The sequence below is a fragment of the Aethina tumida genome, chromosome 2 (assembly GCF_024364675.1).
Source record: "Aethina tumida isolate Nest 87 chromosome 2, icAetTumi1.1, whole genome shotgun sequence".
NCBI classification, from domain to species: domain Eukaryota; kingdom Metazoa; phylum Arthropoda; class Insecta; order Coleoptera; family Nitidulidae; genus Aethina; species Aethina tumida.
In genome coordinates this window covers 24700845-24721914 of record NC_065436.1, presented here as the reverse complement: position 1 = coordinate 24721914, position 21070 = coordinate 24700845, and the positions used below count along the sequence as shown (strand labels likewise).

General features: G+C 29.2%; 1 protein-coding gene across 1 annotated transcript; it reads left to right on the top strand.

The window, feature by feature from the left end:
- Positions 1 to 19538: 19538 nt before the first annotated feature.
- LOC109596591 (uncharacterized) lies at positions 19539 to 20572 on the top strand. Its single transcript, XM_020012157.2, has one exon. The coding sequence runs from the start codon at positions 19548 to 19550 to the stop codon at positions 20394 to 20396; it is 849 nt and encodes a 282-aa protein (XP_019867716.1). The 5' UTR covers positions 19539 to 19547; the 3' UTR covers positions 20397 to 20572.
- The last annotated feature ends 498 nt before the right edge of the window (positions 20573 to 21070 follow it).

Below are 21070 nucleotides of genomic sequence, written 5' to 3'. Positions count from 1 at the left end.
TAAAGATAAAAGTTTAATAAGCTTTTTAATTCACGGAGGTTTTAACCGGATTGCGAAATGTGTGCCTCTGAGCTATATTTCCCTCTCCTGGACGAAATCATTTAATGCAGGCATATTATTTGGGAGATTTGAGCTAAATAGCGCTTTTATTAATATCCCTTTAACGTAAGTAACGCCATTTTATGAACGAAACAAAAATTCGCCAGCACATAAATGAGTAATTATGTATATTAAATAAACTGTTGGGTTGCATGGGTGTTGAGTATTTGAAATTAAAATTTCGAATACCTTCGTAACTAGAATGAAATGTAAAAGGTGAATTGAGTTACGATTCAAATTCGATATTAAAAATTTTATTAGCGCAGAACAGTAGAATATGAAATCAATGAATCACAAATTTTGAACAGAGTATATTTTAAAAATTAATTCTTTTTATACCTTTGTACATTACATTTCCAATTACTAGGAAACTGCTAAAACGATTACCATTCAGGTCATCAAAGGAGTCTGCATTGCTTGGTGTTGGTGATATCGTTACTCATTTTAAACATTCGGAAGTGCAAACTGCATTTTGCACTTCATATGCGAAGATTGTTTGGCCTTGTTAGTGGCACAATTGAAACGCTAAGGGTGTTAGTTTTAAGTGCGGCTGAAACTATTATCGTGCAATTGTTAAATAAATAGCTTCCAGCGAAATCGCATAAAATTTTATGATTATAATGGGGGATGGGATTATACTGTTAAATAGATTATTATTGTCCTTTCTTATGATTTCATATCCCTCAGGTTCCATTAAACCTCAACCGATTTCGAATATTAAAATTTTGATAAGAGTTTATAGCTTAATAATAACACTGGTTTACAAGTTACAACTTTTGAAATATAGAAATTTTCCCTTTCTCTCTCTCTATTTTTTTAGGGTAATTCGAATCTCCTTAACATTAAAAAATATTTATATTTTCTTCATTTGGGTTATTCACCCAGATAATGGCAATTTGATACTTAAAGCGGCGTCCAGGATTGACGACAAACCCGAGATTAATAACATTAAGTTAGAAAGGTGAGTAAAGTATGCATATATCCTTTATCTAATTAGTGTCGAACTGACGAAAAATTATTGAATTTCATCTATAGAAATTAGTTTCATGTAATTAAGTTTTAAGTAATTCCAATAATTCAAGTTTTACATTATTAATCGACAATTTATTTATCCATTTAAAAAAATTTCAAGTCATTCATTCATTCATTATCCAAAATCAGATGAAAAATGAAAATGTTGTGTGTAAAAATTTTAAATTTTTTCAGTTGAAATTAATCTAAGATTGAGAAAACAGTAAAAAATTATGTTTATTTATGTGAATCTAAATGAAACGGAAAATGAATGAAAAACGTGATCAGCAGACTCAAATTATTATTTTTTTAATAAATGATGCATTTATTGTATTTTAATTAATTGTATTTATTAGTTTTTTATTAATGAATAGTTTACTAATTAATATGGTATAAGCAATTTTAAGGAAAATCCAGTAAAAGATTTGCTTATTGAGCCGCGAGAGTATTTGTTGAATATATTTCTTATAAGACGACATTAAGAGAGGGTTCAACGCCGTTCCCTCGAAATTGAATTATTTGCAATCTCTGGGGTTGATCTTGACTTATATTCGCCTTTAATAGTGCCGCATCTTCGCCGGAAATGAATATTACGTTTGTAACTTTTTCCGTAACGATTGAAAATTTATTGTTGGTTATGGCAATAAAATCAACACATGATTTATTGTCGATAAAACTTTTTAAGTATTCGTCCGATCATTTATTACAATGAATATTATTACTTTTGAAATATTACACTTTAATTTACAGTAAATCTAATTGTAATTATGAAATAATATCATAATAATAGTATGTAACTTCAGCTATTCAAATAATAATAATAACATAATATAATTACGTACAATTAAGTAGTATAAAAAAATGTGTACAAAGCTCCAATAAGATGTGTTAAAGATAAAAATAATTACTACTCAATTATTCATTTTTTTGAGGGCAAATATTTAAATAAACAAATAAAGATTAAATTACAATTTATTGCAAACAATTTTCTGTATGGTAATATGTAGTATGTTCCCTAATTTAAGGTATAAATATATTTATAAATATAATTCAATTTATGATTTTCAAAAGTGCTTATTTAAAATCTTCTCCATAAATTAATATTACGTTTGCAATTCTTTTCTTTGAAACTTAAAATTTATTACTAGTTATGGCAACAGAAGCAACCAGCAGATAATAAAACTTTCACCGATTCTCACAGTCATTTATTACAATGAATGTTTCTAGTTCCAGGTTTTCTACATTCAAAGGTTTACTTGTAAATCAAATTTTGGTTAAGAAATAATACAATTTATGTTCTACTGTGTAATGTAGGCGAATTGATTTATGATTATTTAATATTTAAATATGAATTTTAACTAAATATATAAATTTTTAATATTTTATAATGTAATATGAATTTGGATAAATTTTTAATTGTGCTTAATGGCTGATTTTAATTTAAAGTGATTAAATATTTAAGAATTATTATTGTTTTACATTTTATAACCTTAAATCTAGCAATGTAAGGCTTCTTTAAAATAAAATAAAAATTTTTACAGGTGTCATAAATTTTTTCATTCATTTCCATTCTTCATGTTACATGTTCAACCTTAACTAAGCTATAATTTATAATAATGAATATTTAAGAATTAGTTAAATTCTAAATAATATAATAATTTTGTAATATCCAGATTATTATCAATTTGTGATAAATATAAGCTTTGTTATTTATTATATTTTAAAACGCTAAAAATTTGTATTGATATATATTTGAAGATATTGATAATTATTAGCTAGTAAATCAGCAAAATAAATAAAACATATAAACAAGCACGATAAATAAATATAAGGTAACAGTTATTCATAGAGACGAAGAAAAATCCGAGCCGAATGTAAAAATTACTGCACATAAATCTAACAGCAGAGAGAAGCGGAGCTTTACCCCAGATACAACATTTATCATGACGCCAGATGATCTGTTAGTATTGAAACTGATGTAACGTGTTTCACTCTAAATCATCATCTGCCCCAGTTCTAATTTGATTCCGTATTGCGACTAGCCATCGCCAATATTAGAATATATTGGACCTGAAGTGAGGATGCTACGTTGCATAAGCGGATTATTAATTCATAATAATTAGACATCCGCCAAAGGATGCACTGAATAATATAATATATGGGACTTCCGGTCGAGAATGTTGCAATATGACTAATTAGTCACTTGTCTTAATCTGTAAGCGGACCAATTACTTAATTACTTAATTACTAATTCGGTAATGCTAAGCGATTTATAAATTATTAAATGCGAGTGTGTTAAATGTTTATAAATAAATAAGTTTCACACACATCGACACAAATTTAATTATAATTGACCGTGGTATCCGTTCATCATGATCCGATAGATCTAAGCATCAGTCACGTAAACATGGAACATTAAACAAATTACTAACTACTTATCTGAACATCAATCTGACATAATATAATTAGAAATCCTTCCTACCATAAGAAATTCATTCGATGCGGTATCGCCGAGATTCAAGTCATTCCTTGCTGATCACAAAAACATGTAATTCGATTGATACGCGCCACTAAATCGAACGAGTCGTTCTCCATTTAGGGGTGGCTGCGGCACTAAAATGATTAAAGATACATACGAACAGTGACTTCTAAAAACATCATATTATCTCGATCGTTTCCGTACAATTTTAAACGAAACTATTTTATTTCAAATGAATTAAATACGCGTACAGCCTCCTCCACTTCCTTTAGGTTAAAGTTTTATGAATTGCTCAAATATTGAAAAGCTTTCAAATTGAATAAAAAAACATTTGTAAAAGAAGTGACTATTAGTTGCATTATGCAAGAACAATGTTGCAGGTTGCAGTGTGATAAAAACTAAAATTAAAGCTCGGCTGAATACCGTTTCATATCTTTAAGTGTCATCTCAGTTTATGCATAAAATTAGCGAAAACCTCCGTGCCCTCTATCGTATGTTTTCTTCCTTCGCAGCTGTACGGAAGTTCAAATGGACAAGATAAAATCACATCAGCGTTGGCTTTTGTCTGTTTTTATAGTTCAAACAAAAATTCCATTATTTTTACAATGCACCACGCAGGTCAGTTGTTAATTAATTCTATTTAATTTGAATATCTGGCACACGTTCAGCAACATTCAAAATCATGTAATTGATTTGTTAAAAAAATCCTGTTGGTTTAAAATATAGAGAAGTTATATAGTATGTTTTAAATATGTTGAGTTGATTAATTTATAAAACGTATCAAATAGCATGTTGTTTTGAATGGTTTTGTAATAAATTTTATAAATATTAAATAATTTCCGACTCAATTTTATTATTTAAAAAGTAATGCAGTCAATTTATTTACACTATTATTTTGATTATATTTTGTTTATTTTGAAGAGATTATGAATTCATAAATATGCATTATTATGAATAATAATTTTCTCAATATTACCATTGTAAATGAACTTAGGAACCAGGGTTCTTGAAAATCAAATAATAAAAAAAAATCTTACATAGTTAAAGGTAATTAATTAATTATAATCAATAAAAAACAAAGTAAAAAATTAACAAAATAATACATTTAACTTAAATAATTAATAAAATATAATAACATAATACAGCAATAATGAAATTGAAAATAAGAAATATGAAAGTATTTGTTAATCAATTATTTTTATTTTTTACTTGATATGTTTCTAACTCATCTAATGAATTAACTTAATTTTAAAACTATATATACAGTTAACGCGTCAAGGGGACACCCAGAAAAATCGAATTAAATTAAATTAAAAAATAATTTAACTTGTGAGTTATAAAATAACAAAACTAAATATAAAAGAATACACTATATAATACATTTTTTAATTCAAAAAATAATCTATATTTTACTATTTATCGTATATCTGGGTACCCGTTAAATGTTGCAATTTCGTATATCTTGTGTTAATGACCCAAATATCAGATAATTTTAAAAAAATATTTCATCCTGCATCTAATTTTGGAGGTGTGGCGAAATCTGGACCAATATCTACTCGATAGGCTGATATTGAGTATGCCAAATCGATGTAGGGCGGTCGTAAACAACCGAGAAGAGGTCTGTCCAGATATTTGTTTTTAATAAATATGGTATAAATATATAAATTACATAATAATAATAATAATTTGAATATTAATGGGTAGGTGTAATTATTTTATTTTCAGAGAGGTTGTAACATCACTTTTCAATATATTTTTTATTTAATTAGTAAAAAGCATCTGTTTTTATTAATTCATTATATTTTTACAGTATTTTTGGTTATATTGCAATAATTTAAAAATATTTAGGTGTTCCCTAGACACTTGGACTGTGTTTATATCTCTGTAATTTAAGCTATGAGGATGTTTTATTTTCATTTCATTGTAATAAACATTTGGAAATATATCTTTTTTATTTTTATGTTAGATTTATGAATTTATTCATTATAAACGTGTTTTTAATTGAATTTTTTGCACAATTATTGATGATAATGACCAAAAAATCCTGAAAATTACACACCTTAATTTAAAAGAAAGCAACATCAAATTCAAATATATACAATAAAAAATGTAATTTTCAGGACCAGATGGAAAACAAGTCACTCACAGAAATTAAATTAAAGCTAATTAACCCCCAACTTATAGGTAGTTAAATCGATAAATGAGAAATTGATTGCTAGAAGTACAATTGTCGTGTCACAAATCACCAGTAATGAAACAGGAAACAGTTATACAATATGGTAAATATCATGTCCCCTTACCACACCCACACAGTTAATTAGAAATCACGTATGTACATTGAGTATTTGTTCAGCAACAGCCACTAATCAATACCATATACCTACCTGACCCCGTCCGAAACTGATTCATTAATACTTTACCGTCAATTTGGTGTTAAACTTGGTTAAGTAAATGGGAGACATATCCATAACAGTTAATTATAACCCATGACACATTAGGCAATGAGATACTCATCGCAAGTGTCCATCATGGGAAAATGGATATAGTCTGATTCCATTATTAATCCATTTGGCTACTCAGGAGGTTCAATGCGACCAACCACCGATGCTAAATTGACAAAATTTTACACATTGTCCAAATATTATGATTAACTCATTTAATCTAAAATTAAACGTCAAGATGTTATCGCATTTTTGTTTTGCATCCTTCAACTGATTAAACACGCTTAATTCATAGACATTATTTTGTTTTTGGAAATTCCCTCTCCTGATTTCCAATCCCTGATTGAATTCATAGTTTACAAATAATTTTACAATTGTTCTTTGTTTTTTGAAATACCCTCTTCTGATTAAATCTTGTTTTCGATTGTTATTCGTACAAAATATTTGTGCGATTAAAACATTAAACCTCAAATTCAACGTCAAAATGTTATTAAATTGTTGTTTTGAGCTTTTGTTTATTGAAAATTGCGTGCTGTTTGTCCAAACTAAACAGTTTTTAATTACGTTTTTATCGTTTACCCAAATAGTTTGATTGCAAATAAAATGGCTTTTATAAGTAAATTCCCGATATTTCGAAATTAAATACCGTACACATGTATAGTACAATTGTATTGACTAACTGATAAATCGGGAATAAAGCAGTCAACATTAAAATTCCGATAAGATAATCCCATAATTGTCACACCCATTACCATATTAAGCTTCAATAAAACGAACAGTTTAAAGTCGTAAAGCAAATTAGCATAACAATTAAGATATTACCTCAATTAAATTATGAAAAACGATGGAGGTTCGCCAAGATTGACGGCACGTCTTTAATCCTTTGCGAGTCGCGAAGACGGACAAAGCCGAACGGCTGCAAGCCCAGAAAGTCCGTTGATGGAATCGCTGTGACATAATAATTAGTACGACCGTGACTAACTGCGTATGGTAAAACCCGGGCGTCGTAATTAACGCCCCGAGGAAGGGCGCTTAGCGATACGCCAGTCGCGTAAGGGCTGGTAACGATAGGGATATCCGAAAGGATGTGATTAATGCCGTGCAATGTCAAGGGAAAAACGGCATTTCAGGTCGCATGAATTGTGTAACAAGACCCTAAACCATGTTACATTATACAATGTGCCCTTTCACTGCGCCGACCGATTTATTTTTCATGTCGCAATAACGGCCCGCAATTTTTAATGGGACCTAATGTCATAACTATGTCGTTAATAATTATGATATTTACCTTAATTTATAATAATATAAATATTAACAAGTAACCCTAAGACAACTAAGTTTTGAATCATTCAGGTGATACTGAGGGATCAGGTAACATACGGCTCCTCTGTTTGGCGACATGCATGCAAGACTGAGCCGGTTAGACTGGAAAAGGTTGAGAACGTTCCACTTCGTATGCAATTAATACGCTAGTTTATTTGAAATGAGGCCATCAAATTTTTCAATAATATTGAAGTGTATTACAATGGTGTAATTACAAATACTGTTATGACGTAGTGGAGAAGAAGCGGGAGAATGGCATGGTTGGACCAGGAATCAGCTGTTGCTCTGTGTTTTCAAAAATGAATGTAATGTACACCTTTAAACTTATTACATGATTCGGGAGTAGTGAGAAGCTTTGATCGTGCCTGTAGTGTTAGGTGCCTAAGGTTATTGTAGGATAAAGCCTGTTAACTGGTAGTTCATTATTGGGACTTCCAACTTTTTGTGTTAGTGACAACTGGTATCCAAATTTTATCAAATTTTAGAGTTACTTTTTTTTTGTTGTTGTCGTATTCCTCCGCATTTTCTGTTGTTATTTCCATCTAATATTATTCAGTTACAGCAGATTTGTCTGATTGTTCTAGTTTTTTTAATTCTACTTCCCGTTGAACGTTTTGTGGTACCGATATATGCTCCTCCAAAAGAGCATTGTATTCGTTACATCCCAGAAACCGTTTGAGGGTTCCTCTTATCATTGATGAATTTGAGACTGTGAATTTTTTTTGTTGGCTTAAAAACGGGTTCTGTACTATATTTTAGAAGAATTTTGCCATTTTTATTGACAACCTCAGTAATATATGGGGGAAAAGCTTTAAAAATCATGGGCTCAATAGATGGTTATTTCTTATTAATATAATAACTGTAAAAAAAAACACATTTAGACATTTTTATAAAATGTGATACACATGTACCTATTGAAATAAGAAATGATTAAATTTTGAAGTCAATCGGGAAACATACGTTTTTTTTTCTTTTTATTCATATCTTTAAAGTAACTTAAACAAGAAATAATTTTAGCCAATTAAGCGTGTTTGATAGAGGTATAACAGTGGGCCTGCATGAAGAGGACAGAAAAGTCAGAATGAGAGGTTCTAGAAGACCCAGAGATACCACAGAGCTACAAGACCGTCGTCTTAGTTTATTGACCCTAAGGGATCAATTGAACACGGATGATTGCTGATGAACTTTTTGCCGATGAAGGAAAGCCAATCGGTTTCGATCTGTTTTTGATTTCCGAAGAAGATTTTTTGGCCTACGGATTTATCGCCCATTTTTGGAATTACTTCTACTAGCAAAACAGGCGCCAACGTAGTGACAGGTAGATGAGGAATGAAACACATTGTATTTAGTGAAAAAGAGGTGATCCTCACTTTGCTGTATAGAGTCATATTCATAATACTATTGGTTTAATGGTATTGGGTGTTATTGGTTATGGTAACATGTTTCCTTCAGTTTACATTAGTGGCAATATGACATCCCAACGATACGTGGATGATATTTTGGAGCTTTATTTTTATCCCTACAAAAGAAGAATCTCGGTCTAATTTTTCAGCAAGTTAATACCCATCCACACATTACCTGGAATACATTAAAATTCCTAGAAGTGTCCCATGTGTATTCAAGCTGGCGTAAATTTTTTTTAATGTCACAGTCTGATCGAGAATTCTCTCAGAAATCCAAAAATGTAAAAATATATAGGGTATACCTTGTCTAACGGATTTGTTGACAACCGGTATATATATGTAGATACCGATCAGTGAGAGTAGGTTTCTGGTATACTCTAGTCCAAGTGTTCACCAATCCATGTTACAAAGAAGGCACTTGGTTCTCCTCCTCCAATTACATCTTGAATTTGATGCTGTTATGTTGAGTGTTTTAAAAACTGATTTAGTGTTTCTTGTTCTCGAACCAGATCAGACTTCTGAAGATGCTACCCACTCGTGCTAGCAAAAAGTGGGGAAACAATTTCAATCAACGTTGACCTATAAATACGAATAAATATAAATATTCAAACAATGATCACGAAAGCCTTAACCTTTAAACTAAATGTCTGTTTATACAATTTAAATGTTCATTAAAAAAAATAATATTTTCCCTTAAAATAATAACAAGTGTTAAATCTGGCATCGAATATTATTTCCACCAAAGACACTACACATACGTGAGAAGTCACAAACCAAATTATTTCTGGCATAATCAAATTATTTCATCGCTCTAACGATCGCATTTGCATACATTACCATCGTGGGGGGTTGCAAAATCATTGTTTTAATAATTATTATTAACGGGTACCAGCTTCTCGGGCCCTTTCGTTTCACATTTACTCGAACAACTTAATAACACATAAACTAAAATAGCAACTGCGATAGTTAACTGTTATGATGGTGGTTAATGGCATCGCACTACTTACCGAAAGTAATACCGTCTTCATAATTTGATGCCGAATTCTGAGATTACTCCACTTTCCTACGCCGATGGCTGCTTACGGTAACATGAATATCAAATATTATATTCGTAATTATACACACACAGACATTTGATTTTTATGACCTCCCCTTTGAATATAAGTAAGTTTTATTATTTTGGAGGTGAAATTGAATGTTTAATATTAGGTAACATACTTATAATTAATTCATAACTGTGAATGTGTTATTAAAATAAATATTTAATGGGAATTAATGCCATCCTAAAATAATGTTTTAAATATAAGCAACTACGTTAATTATTAAATTGTATTTGTTTTTGTTTATTAATAATTTCAATTTTACGTAATCATGTAAAAAGTCTGAACACCACTGATTGAAAAACTCAAAAAGAATTATTTTTGTAAATACCAAATAAAAAAGTTTAATTAAAAATTGATGGATGAAATGTAAAAATAAAAAATGCAATATGAAAGTTTATAAATAAATATAAAAATATTTTTAATATGTACATATGTATGATTGAATTAAAGTGAAAATTGTTGGGTGTTTTTATTCAAATAATAAAATGATTTAGTGAAATTATTCAAAATATTTTAACTTGTTTGTATATACAGGGTGTTTCAAATTGGTTGATTTTAGATGTTACAAATACAGTTGAACTTTTATAAGTCGAAATTCGATAACTCTAATTTCTTGACAATTCGAAACAAATTGGTTGGCAATGGCATCCAGGATGAAAATTAGTAATTTTTATTTAATAACTCGAACTAAATATTTGCCTCAAGGCTTTTACTTTCCGATGATACCTGTCTTTTGCCTGAACGGAATGCTGGTAACATTTCTAAGGCTAATTATCGATTAGTTAGAAAAATGTTGAAAACTCCTACAGTTTTCTTTATAGAGTTTACATAATTACAAAATCCTAAATTTTAAATGTAAGTACATTTTACTAAGTTTTTTTTTCAATTAAATGTGTTTTTACTTACAACTACAAAAATGGAAATCTTATTTAAATTTGATATTAATATGTCTTAAAAAAATATGTAAAAATATATAATTCGAAATATCTATTGTCTGAAGTGTCTGAAGAAAGTTTTTAAAGCTTGTCAAAAAAAGGCAATATAAAGGGTAACGATTTGGACGCCGATTTTTTCTTTAAGAGTACATCAGAAATAAAGATGATCCTGAAAATTTGAGCCCGATTCAATCAAATCCGGCCCCTGAAGGACTTTTTGAAATTTGTAAAAAGTCAATTTTTTAGTCATTATCAAAAATTTGTATCTCAGCTTCTATATAACTTAAAGATTCCAATCAAACGGCATTCTTCCCTGTGAACCATCTACTTTCAGAACAAAAATAGATATTAGCGTTAAACTCATTTCTGACTTAGCAAGAAGCTTCCGACTAAACCACAAAATGCTCTCAAATCTACAGCTTCCAAAGTATAGGGTTAAATAACTGGTGATATTTTTTGTGAATGCGTAATCTGTTGATATCTGCACATTTTTCCCTTAATTGTTTCGATTTGACCGATTTTTGCTATTTTTAGATGGCTGAAATTTGATTTTTCCGACCTTTCAAAGGTTGAATAATAATTTCCATTTGAAATAAAAATACATATAATGTCGACATGTATTTTTTTAGATAAGTAACTTATGTTACGTTAAAAATTGTCTTTAGAAAGTTTTAAATTACTTTAGAAAGGCTCAAATATATTAAAATGTTAGCTGCCATTACGTTTACCAAAATTAAGTGTTGGACACTTTGGTCAGTTTCCTATTATCTGCTCAAGGAATACTCGTTTGGAGCACCCTTAATTATTATAAATGTTTTGTAATGGTACCAACCGGGGTAACATTAGAATTTACTGAATTATGAAAAAATAGCCACGTGATCAATTAGAATAATTAGGAACCCTTGTTGTGTATGATAAGAAAAAAAATACGAAAATGTATTGGGTTGGCAACTAAGTAATTGCGGATTTTTTTTAGAAAATCAAAGACAAATTTTTCGAAGAACTAAATAACTTTACTCTGTAATGAATTGCTCATTTTGATCAATGACCTTTTGCCATCTTTTAGGCAGCATCATAATCCCAAGTTCATAAAACTTCTGGTTTTTATTAGCAAAAAAACTGAATCAGGTACGATTTGACATCATCATCATTATTGAAATTTTTACCATTCAAGGAGTTTCGTAAAGGTCGAAAAAAAAAGTAATCAGATGGTGCAAGGTCAGGACTATATAGTGGATGTGGCAAAACATCACAACCAAGCTCCAATAATTTTTGCCGAGTGACCAAAGATGTGTGTGGCCTTGCATTGTCATGATGGAATACAACACCTTTTCAATTTGTCAATTCGGGCCGCTTTTCTTCAACTGTATTGTTTAATTTCATTAGTTGTTCAATGTAGACAACAGAATTGATAGTTCGGTTGGGTGGTAAGAGTTCAAAGTAGACAATTCCTTTATAATCCCACCAAACTGATAACAAAATCTTCTTTTGGTGAATACCAACTTTTGATGTTGTTTGAGCTGGTTCACCTGGCCTACTCCACGGTCTTTTCCGCTTGATATTGTTGTAAACAACCCATTTTTCATTGCCAGTTATCATTCGTTTTAAAAATGGATCATTTTCATTACGTTTCTTTAGCAAATCGTGGCGGTTAATGCGTTGCGTTAAATGCGTTTCTTTCAGTTCGTGAGAAACCCATGTATGTTTTGAACACAGCCAAGTTGTTTCAAGTGATTTTCAATGCATGTATGTGATACCTGAAGCTTCTCTGCAATCTCACGTGTTGTACTGTGACGATCCGAATCGATTATTGCTTTGATTAGATCGTCATCAACTTCAACTGGACGACCAGAGCGTTTATCATCTTTGAGTGAAAAATCACCAGAACGAAATTTGGCAAACCAATTTTAAAACTGCCGTTCTTATAAGGTTTCGTCGCCATAAACAGCACATAACTTTTTGTGATCTTGCGATACGTTTTTCCCTTTGCGGAAATAAAAAAGCAAAATATGACGAAAATGTTCCTTTTGATCTTCCATCTTTCAACGAACGCCAAACGAAAACTACGCAACCGATCAAAAAACTTTTTTTACTGATTGATAGCTGAATTTCCAACTATCAAATAACAAAATGTGTTTTACATTTGGACTAGGCCAGCAAACCTAAAAATTCAATTGAAGCCATCAATGAGTGAAATCCGCAATGACTTACTTGCCAATCCAATAATAACCCTATTCTGAATGCGTAGAACTGACTAATCAAGGAAGACCACAAATAACATACACAAGAAATATTAATTGAATTTATTTATTTACATCTTTGGTATTATCATATCCGTATTTGTTCAAAATACTTGAGTACTATGATTATGAGTATCAATATAATGTGTCTTGCAGTAATTATTGTTTACAAGTAATCAAATTAAATGAATTTAGTTACTGTTCATCGTCATGTCACTCTATCGAATACTGAAGCCAATTTCCTCCTGATCTTAATTTTAGAAGAACATCAAAAGGTCTTTTAATCACATATCGATAACATATAGATAAACATAATAACAATCCCCTCGGAGTTATCGTCACAACATCTCATGATGGTAATTCAACAAATTTAACAAAGACACGCGAAGATATGAAAAATTCAGAATTAAACAAATAGAACAAATACAGATATTATAACAATGGAATAATTTTAAACAAGAAACATAATAAATATAAATTTTTACATCCAGACTTTATTACTCTCCTCGACGTCTTATCAGTTCAACAGTTGAAACTAAAGAGATGGAATCGTACTAATCAAGGGTCGTACTAATGCTTCCTATTACCAATTGGAACAAAAGAGTGAAATAATGACAACAATAAAGAGTATTATTACATTAATTAACTCGAATCTCTAAACAATATACAATAAAAAACACGCATATATATATATATATATATATATATATATATATATATATATATATATATATAAACCATAACAACCGAAACTTTTCAAATTACAATATTGACAAATTACTATTCTCATATGCCGCATAATTCAACATTCATCTACTCGTAAGTATCTAATTTAATTCAATATACAGATTACGTAATGACTCTTAGGGGCTTTCGGAGTCTCTGGTGTAATCATGCAATGCGGCTGTTGGCTAAAGTGGGTTTATCGAAGATAAAATTTAAAAGGTCATCGATAACAAGTGATAACGAGCATGGTCTACACGTGCACTGATGATTTATGACCGTCTTAAAGTCTCGGTCAGCTTTCATTTACACATGAATATATACATGACTAAATCTCAGTTGAATCTCATTCGGAAAACCCTAAAGCGCCGACTTTTCCACTCGATGGATTTTTGATGTTGTGTGGTATTAAACGGCATTAGATCACTTAATAAAATTGAATAAATCGTTAAAAAGTTAAAACGGCGTATTAGGCTTCTATATTTATTATTTAATTGATGCAGCCTAAAGTACAGTTGTTAAACGAATCGTCGTGTTTGTTGTTTGTATATACAACAATAAATTAGGCATAAAAATAATTGCAGGTGTTTAAATTCATTTCAGTTAAACATCCGTATATTTGGATAATATGCATACAAACACGTATTTAACGTACGAGGACTATAATAAAAAGCGTTTATTTATCCAATTAATTCAATTTGCTGTTTGTTAATTCCGGTGTTGAACAATTACTAATTCAACGTCACCGAGGTTAAAAAATAACGTAAAAATCAACAAAAATAACAAACTAACTTCAACTATTCATGTGAATCTATATTGTTATAGACTTGTTTAATTTAAACACAAAGGGTAAACTAATATGTACGCAAATACAAATATATTCAACATTGTTTTTTTTTGAATTGAAACGGGTGCATTTCCGTTGATAGATAATATTTGTTAAAGCTAATTCAATAAAATAATCGAATGAAAAATATATTATACATCACATGATTTGCATATATACGAAAAAAACTCAATAAATTTTGAATACATCTAAACCGATTATAGTTTACCAATCAGGATTAAATACATTTGGTAAAAAATGAGATTGGCAGAACTGAACTCATAAATCCAATAAAACTCAATTAATTGGAAATGGATATGTCCCTCATGACTATACCTACCTATACGGGTCATATCTATGATGGTGTTTATTGTATTATATGGCACATTTGGAAATACCTTCGATGTGGATTTTCTGGATGTTTATGTGTTTTTATTTTAATGAAAATTTAACGAGAATTCCAACAAAATACAATGTAAGTAATGATAGAAAATTAGACATATAAATGAATATTCCTGTTAAAAATTCCTATGACGTTTTTAAAGTTAAATTAGTCTTTATGTTGGCCGTAGAAACCATGATAACAATGTAGTTTTTATGGAGAATTCAACTTGCAAATACTCTTACGTAGTTTAAGTGAAATTTGAGCATGGAGAGTTGAAAGTTTCCAAACTAATTTGCCCTGTCGTTATGTTTTAAAGAACAATTTGAGAATTTTATTTTGTGATTTAAATTATAAAAGCTTTGTTATCAATAAAATCTGACTCTCTAAGTCTATCTCTTTTAAATTTAAATAATGTAAGTTCCCTTTAATAAAATCCATTAATTCAATTTTATCCTCTTTATCTGGTTAGAAATTACTGTTGAGTTACTCGAGTGTGTTAAAATTGTTATATTCAATATAATTTCTACTAACATTTCAGTGGTAAGGTTAAACTTTAAGCTATATTTTGACATCACTAAATTTATTTGATTATTGTGTATAATAATAAAACTACTGACGAATTTGAAAATATTATGTAAAATTTTATTAATTTAAGTATTGATTAAAATAATATTACTGTTTATAAATATTTACTTTTATATATGTTATTGTAGAAACAATATTAAAACATAGAATTTCCACTTATTTTGTACATTTATAATTTATTTAAATATATACAAAATAAAATGTGTGAATTCCTTAACATGTCAATTTGTTAAATAAAAAAATCGTAATAATAAAAAAGCAATCAAACAAAGAAAACGCCGACTTCGCACAATGTAAGTTGTGGTCCCAAAGCACCATCTAATTTATTATACGTCTAAGGTTCTCCTAATCTTGTTATCGATAGCGCTGGATACGATTCTTCAGCGGAAGAAGTTGAAATTTTAAATTGCGACACTGGCTTACTCGACAAATTTGTATGTTACCCTGTTTCCCTGGGAGATTTAACTTTATGTTCGTTTACCTACATGGAAATGAGCTTAAAGTATTTGCTTACTGACTAATTACTCTTAGTTGCACTTGTTTCTCAGTGATTCCCACATCCGATATGCTGATCAAATAAACAAATTACCTGGGATTAATGAGACCGTGGTATATAGGGAGAATGGTTAAGCTTTAAAATTACGGTATATAAATTAGTCAAATATTATTAAATACGATAATAGCTTTAATAATTTCAACTCAATTAACTGTGTAATCGTGATTAATGACATTTGATTTATTTACTACAATACGTAAGTATTTGGTATTTTGTGTATTTATTTTCGTGTAAATAAGCTTGATATATTTATCTATAGACTAATTATTATTATCTTTGATGTGGTAAAATTTGAGTACATATTCAAATAAATCAACAAAATTCAAGTAACAACTTGAAATAATATAAATACGAAGATTTGATATTGTCTATTTATTTATTTTTACTATTTATAAAATAATACATGGAGAATAATCAATAAATGAAAATTAAATTTAATTTTTTGGCTTGTAGTGATTTCTAATTTTTAAGTACATATAACAAATAACTGAATTTTGTGATTGTATTATGTCTTGGGAAAGAATGTGTTCATTTCTGGACAAACAAATATCCCACCAAAATTTAAAAACAATTGTTTCATTAAATTATTTATAATATTTTTTAGAATGTAAGATATTTCGATTTTGGTGTACCGCAGACTCACTTAACATTTTTACTTTTTAGATGTGCTATAAAAGCTACAGAGATAAAAATAAGGAATTGTTAAAAATAAATTCATGAAATGATTCTTTATTTTTTCACAAAATTTTGAAAATGCATAATTTTTTACTGAAATTTGGTATACTTTCATTTCAGGGGATGTTTAGTCCAGTAGTATAGTTAGATTTGCTTTAAAAAATTGGCTAGCAGGATTTCTTCTTTTCATGCCTAAATTACCCAGTAGGCCAAAAATATGACATGTTGTCTATAAATACATATTTTCATGCTTTACAATTGAAAATAAACAAAAAAGTTTGTTAAAATCAGAAAATAAATACAAATACCGCATTCAAATAGGCCATAGTGTATATTTATCAAATCTATTTATTTCATTTATGTTTTTAAAAATATATTTATATAAATACACACATATTAATAGTCAAATTATTCAATAAATATCCTATATATTTTGTAAATTGAAAAATACTCGTTTCATAGTCCTCAATAACAATTTGCTAGAAATATCGTTTCATCTTAGGTAAAGATAATTTCATATCTCTTAAAGTAGCGAATCCTGTAAGGTTATCATATAGCATACTATAAGTACTAAATTATTACAATCAATAGTATTAAACATTAAATTCAACAATTCAATAATTAATTATAAGTCTGGAATATAAAACATGGTGCAAGAAAACGTCACCGTTTGCAGCACATGGTAACGCGACAACCGGCATCGACCGGTATAAGTGAAATTGCTCGATCAGCTGTTCTAGACTTAACCTAACTCGTTGATTGCTATTTGAATTTGTGTGTGTAGGCTAGGAACATATGTTGTTTATGTATTCCGTTTATCAATTAATGTTTCTAATTATTGTATGTATTATTTAGAAAACAACTATTTTTATTTAGTAAAACGCTGCATTAACATCTAATTTGAGGTAATATTAATATCATTGTCAAATATATATCAATTAAAATTTTATATTAACATTTAAATGTATTTTTATTCTTTTAATAATAATCTGAGGAACAAATGGATTTATGTTTGTGCTTGTTTTACTTATGCTAAAATGTAATACATAAATATAACAAATATTTGCAAGATTGGTCACTTCAAATTATACATTTATAAAGCAGAAACAAATTCATTTATGAATACTAAAATAACATTTTAAAAATTTACTTTCACGATCCCTAAATCTAGATACTGTCTTGTTCCACATAAATTAATATAGAACAGGCAGTGCAAAAGGTAATTTTCGATTTCGCAACTTGATTAAATTATGGTGACCGCAAGCCCAGTCGGTGAGTCAGTCGGCAATATGCACGAAACAAGTGCAAAATTAATAACGGCACTAAAAACTGACAGTTTACTAATGTAGTTCGGTGTAACTGAAAGTTAATTAAAGCAAAGGGTACATGCAAAAGGGATATTGCTGCCGCAATCGGGCAAAAAGTACGAAAGCGGTTTAATCATTGTTCCCGATTTTTGGTTTAGGTATTAATTTAACAATGAAATATTACCGCTACTATTTGTAAATTTCATGACAATGAATACTTATCCATAATTAATTGCAGTTTTAAAAAGTGTACCATGTTAATTGCTTTCAGCATTACTCACTTGAACTTTGTTCCGAATTCTAAAGTCACGTATATAACAATTATCAAATGATAACTATTCCGTGTTAAATGGGAACAGAAATGCCAATTGTTTGGTTGGCAAATTTGTCCGTGCATAAAGTTTGAATGCTGCAGGTAGTTTAAATTTTCTGGTAACTTCCTTGTACATTTCTAGGTAACTAACAATCAAACGTGTGGTATAAAAGCCTGCATATGCTCTTAATGTAAAGTTGTTACACTACACAAAATTCAATGAGAATAAGTTTTATATTATAAAGTTAATTCGGATTTATTGTTGATATAAATTGGACATTTTCGTAAGTAATAAAGACTTTTTCTTTTGTTTTCTTTTTAACGTGTGTTTTATTGGTCATGACCACAAATGTCACATCGACAGCAATTATTAACCCTAATAATTATATAGCACGAGTAACGTAAAATGAGCAGTTATGCTTTGTTTTCAAACATACAATTAAGTATATTGCGTGAGCTTAAAAGGGTTTTGGGTTGGTCACACCCTAAGCACAAATAATTGCGACCAATGACAAATATTTTTCGATTAATATTGGGGAAACTATGGAAAATACACTTTATCCGTTAAATAGTCAAATTCCTTTTATTTTAACATATAGGATGAAAATATATGTTGCTTCATATTTTCAAATTGTATTTCAAAACATTGGAATTTGAAGATTGTATATTTTATTGTTTGTGCTAGTAATAAATTTTGCTTAATATTAAATAAATATTAATAATATTATTAAATAGAATCAGTAATATAATTAAAATGTGTAACAACAACCTTTAAATACTTTCGATCAATACTTAGTGAACATGAATACATTATTTATTATTATGTTTGAGGCCAATCAATAATTATGTATAAACTCCACTTAGACAGGTGCAAGAATATTAATATTTCATGTATATGAGTGTTTATGTGTGTGTGTAATTCTGGTCAACAATGATTTATGTTATTGTTTATTTATTTAGAACAATGTACGAGCTTCATATGGCTGTCTGTAAATTTCCATTGAATTCATTATTTAAAAAAAAATTGCGGTGTTAAAAAGTAAAAAAAATGCACAAAAATACTTGGTTTAAACAATTTGGTATTGGAATATATTTTATAGTGTTAAAATAATTGAGTTTCTTACTTTTTTCCAGGAATAAAAGATGTGTGTTGAGAAGGGTGATACTATTCAACTAGAAATTAATGGTCAGGAGGTGTACGAAGGTACGGTTTACGATAAGACCGATGACAGAATAGAGATAATTAATGTTCTTCAGTATAGCCGTAGAAAAAAGTTAAATGGTCTGTACTCATTTTTTTCCGAAGAAATAACAAATGTCAAAGTAATTAACCAAAAATGTAAAAGTGAAGTCAAAAATACAAAAGTCATCGCCATTAGCGAGGAGGAATATTATTATTTGCAAAGGCTGAAGACAAATTACATATACATCGACCGCCCGGATGCTCGTTATTTTACAGCTATAGGCAACTTTAAAAAGTCAGACCATGTTTACGTCGCTGCCGTAGGTTTGGAGCTCAGCAGATCTAAAAGAACTTTAAAAATATTGGTGATATCCACCGTTTTCCAAGTGTATATTTTCGATTTCCGCAACAAATCCAGGAATATTTTTCCGGAAGGCCTACGATTATTGTTTCAAAGTGTTAACCATAAAAAGATTATTTATAATGGTATGAACTTCATAGACTACTTGTTATTTAATTGTGGTATTAAACTGAATAATGTACTCGACTTAAGTATATTTAATTTGAATATCATGAAAATGGAAGGGGAACAGTTACAACACAGAAGCTTGTCAAATTGTTTGGAACTTTACATTAATTTAGTACCAGGTGTAGTTAAAGATATTTCTGAACTCAATAAACACGACTGGAGTAAATTTGATTTGTCAGATTCGTTTAAAATTATATTAGCCGAATTGGTGGTGTTTTTAATACCCTTGAAAAGGATCATGATGGAAAAAATTGAGAATTTAGTATGGACTACATCATAAATAAATTTAATTAGAAATGTTGATAGTATTGCAGAAAAGCTCATAATTGTTTTATCATTAAAGTATGTGTATATAAAGTAATTTTTCTCTATGTAAAATGTTTAATGAATTGTTGTACAATGTCTGTATAAATTTCATAAATATAACAAATTGTTTATCACACTACCCATATTTGACTTTTGGACTTTTAATTGTTACCTTATAATATATATATATATATATATATATATATATATATATATATATATATATATATATATATATATATCACATTATTGTGAATAAAACAGAACTGTTTTGTAAATCTAATAGTCTTAAAATTTTTAACTACGTTCTAATAATTATTTGGCACTATTTTTATAAAAGCTAGAAAAATCAGGTAGGCCATAAAATATTTAGTTTGATTGAGATAATGAGATGGTTCGCGTGATTTTCTAACACTCATTAGACCAAACGCTGGTTCATTTGTGCCCAGAGTGGTAATTTATTCCTTCGATTGCAGCTCAGACACGCGAAATTAAGCCATTTGTTACCATTTTGACGCCTTTGCTAGCCATGAAGGTGCGACTTAAGACTGCTTATATCAGTCTAAGGAAATGATTCACGAGAAATTTAAGACATTGTTATAAGATTTATATACCTGGGATCGAGCAATTTTAAATACAATTCCAATT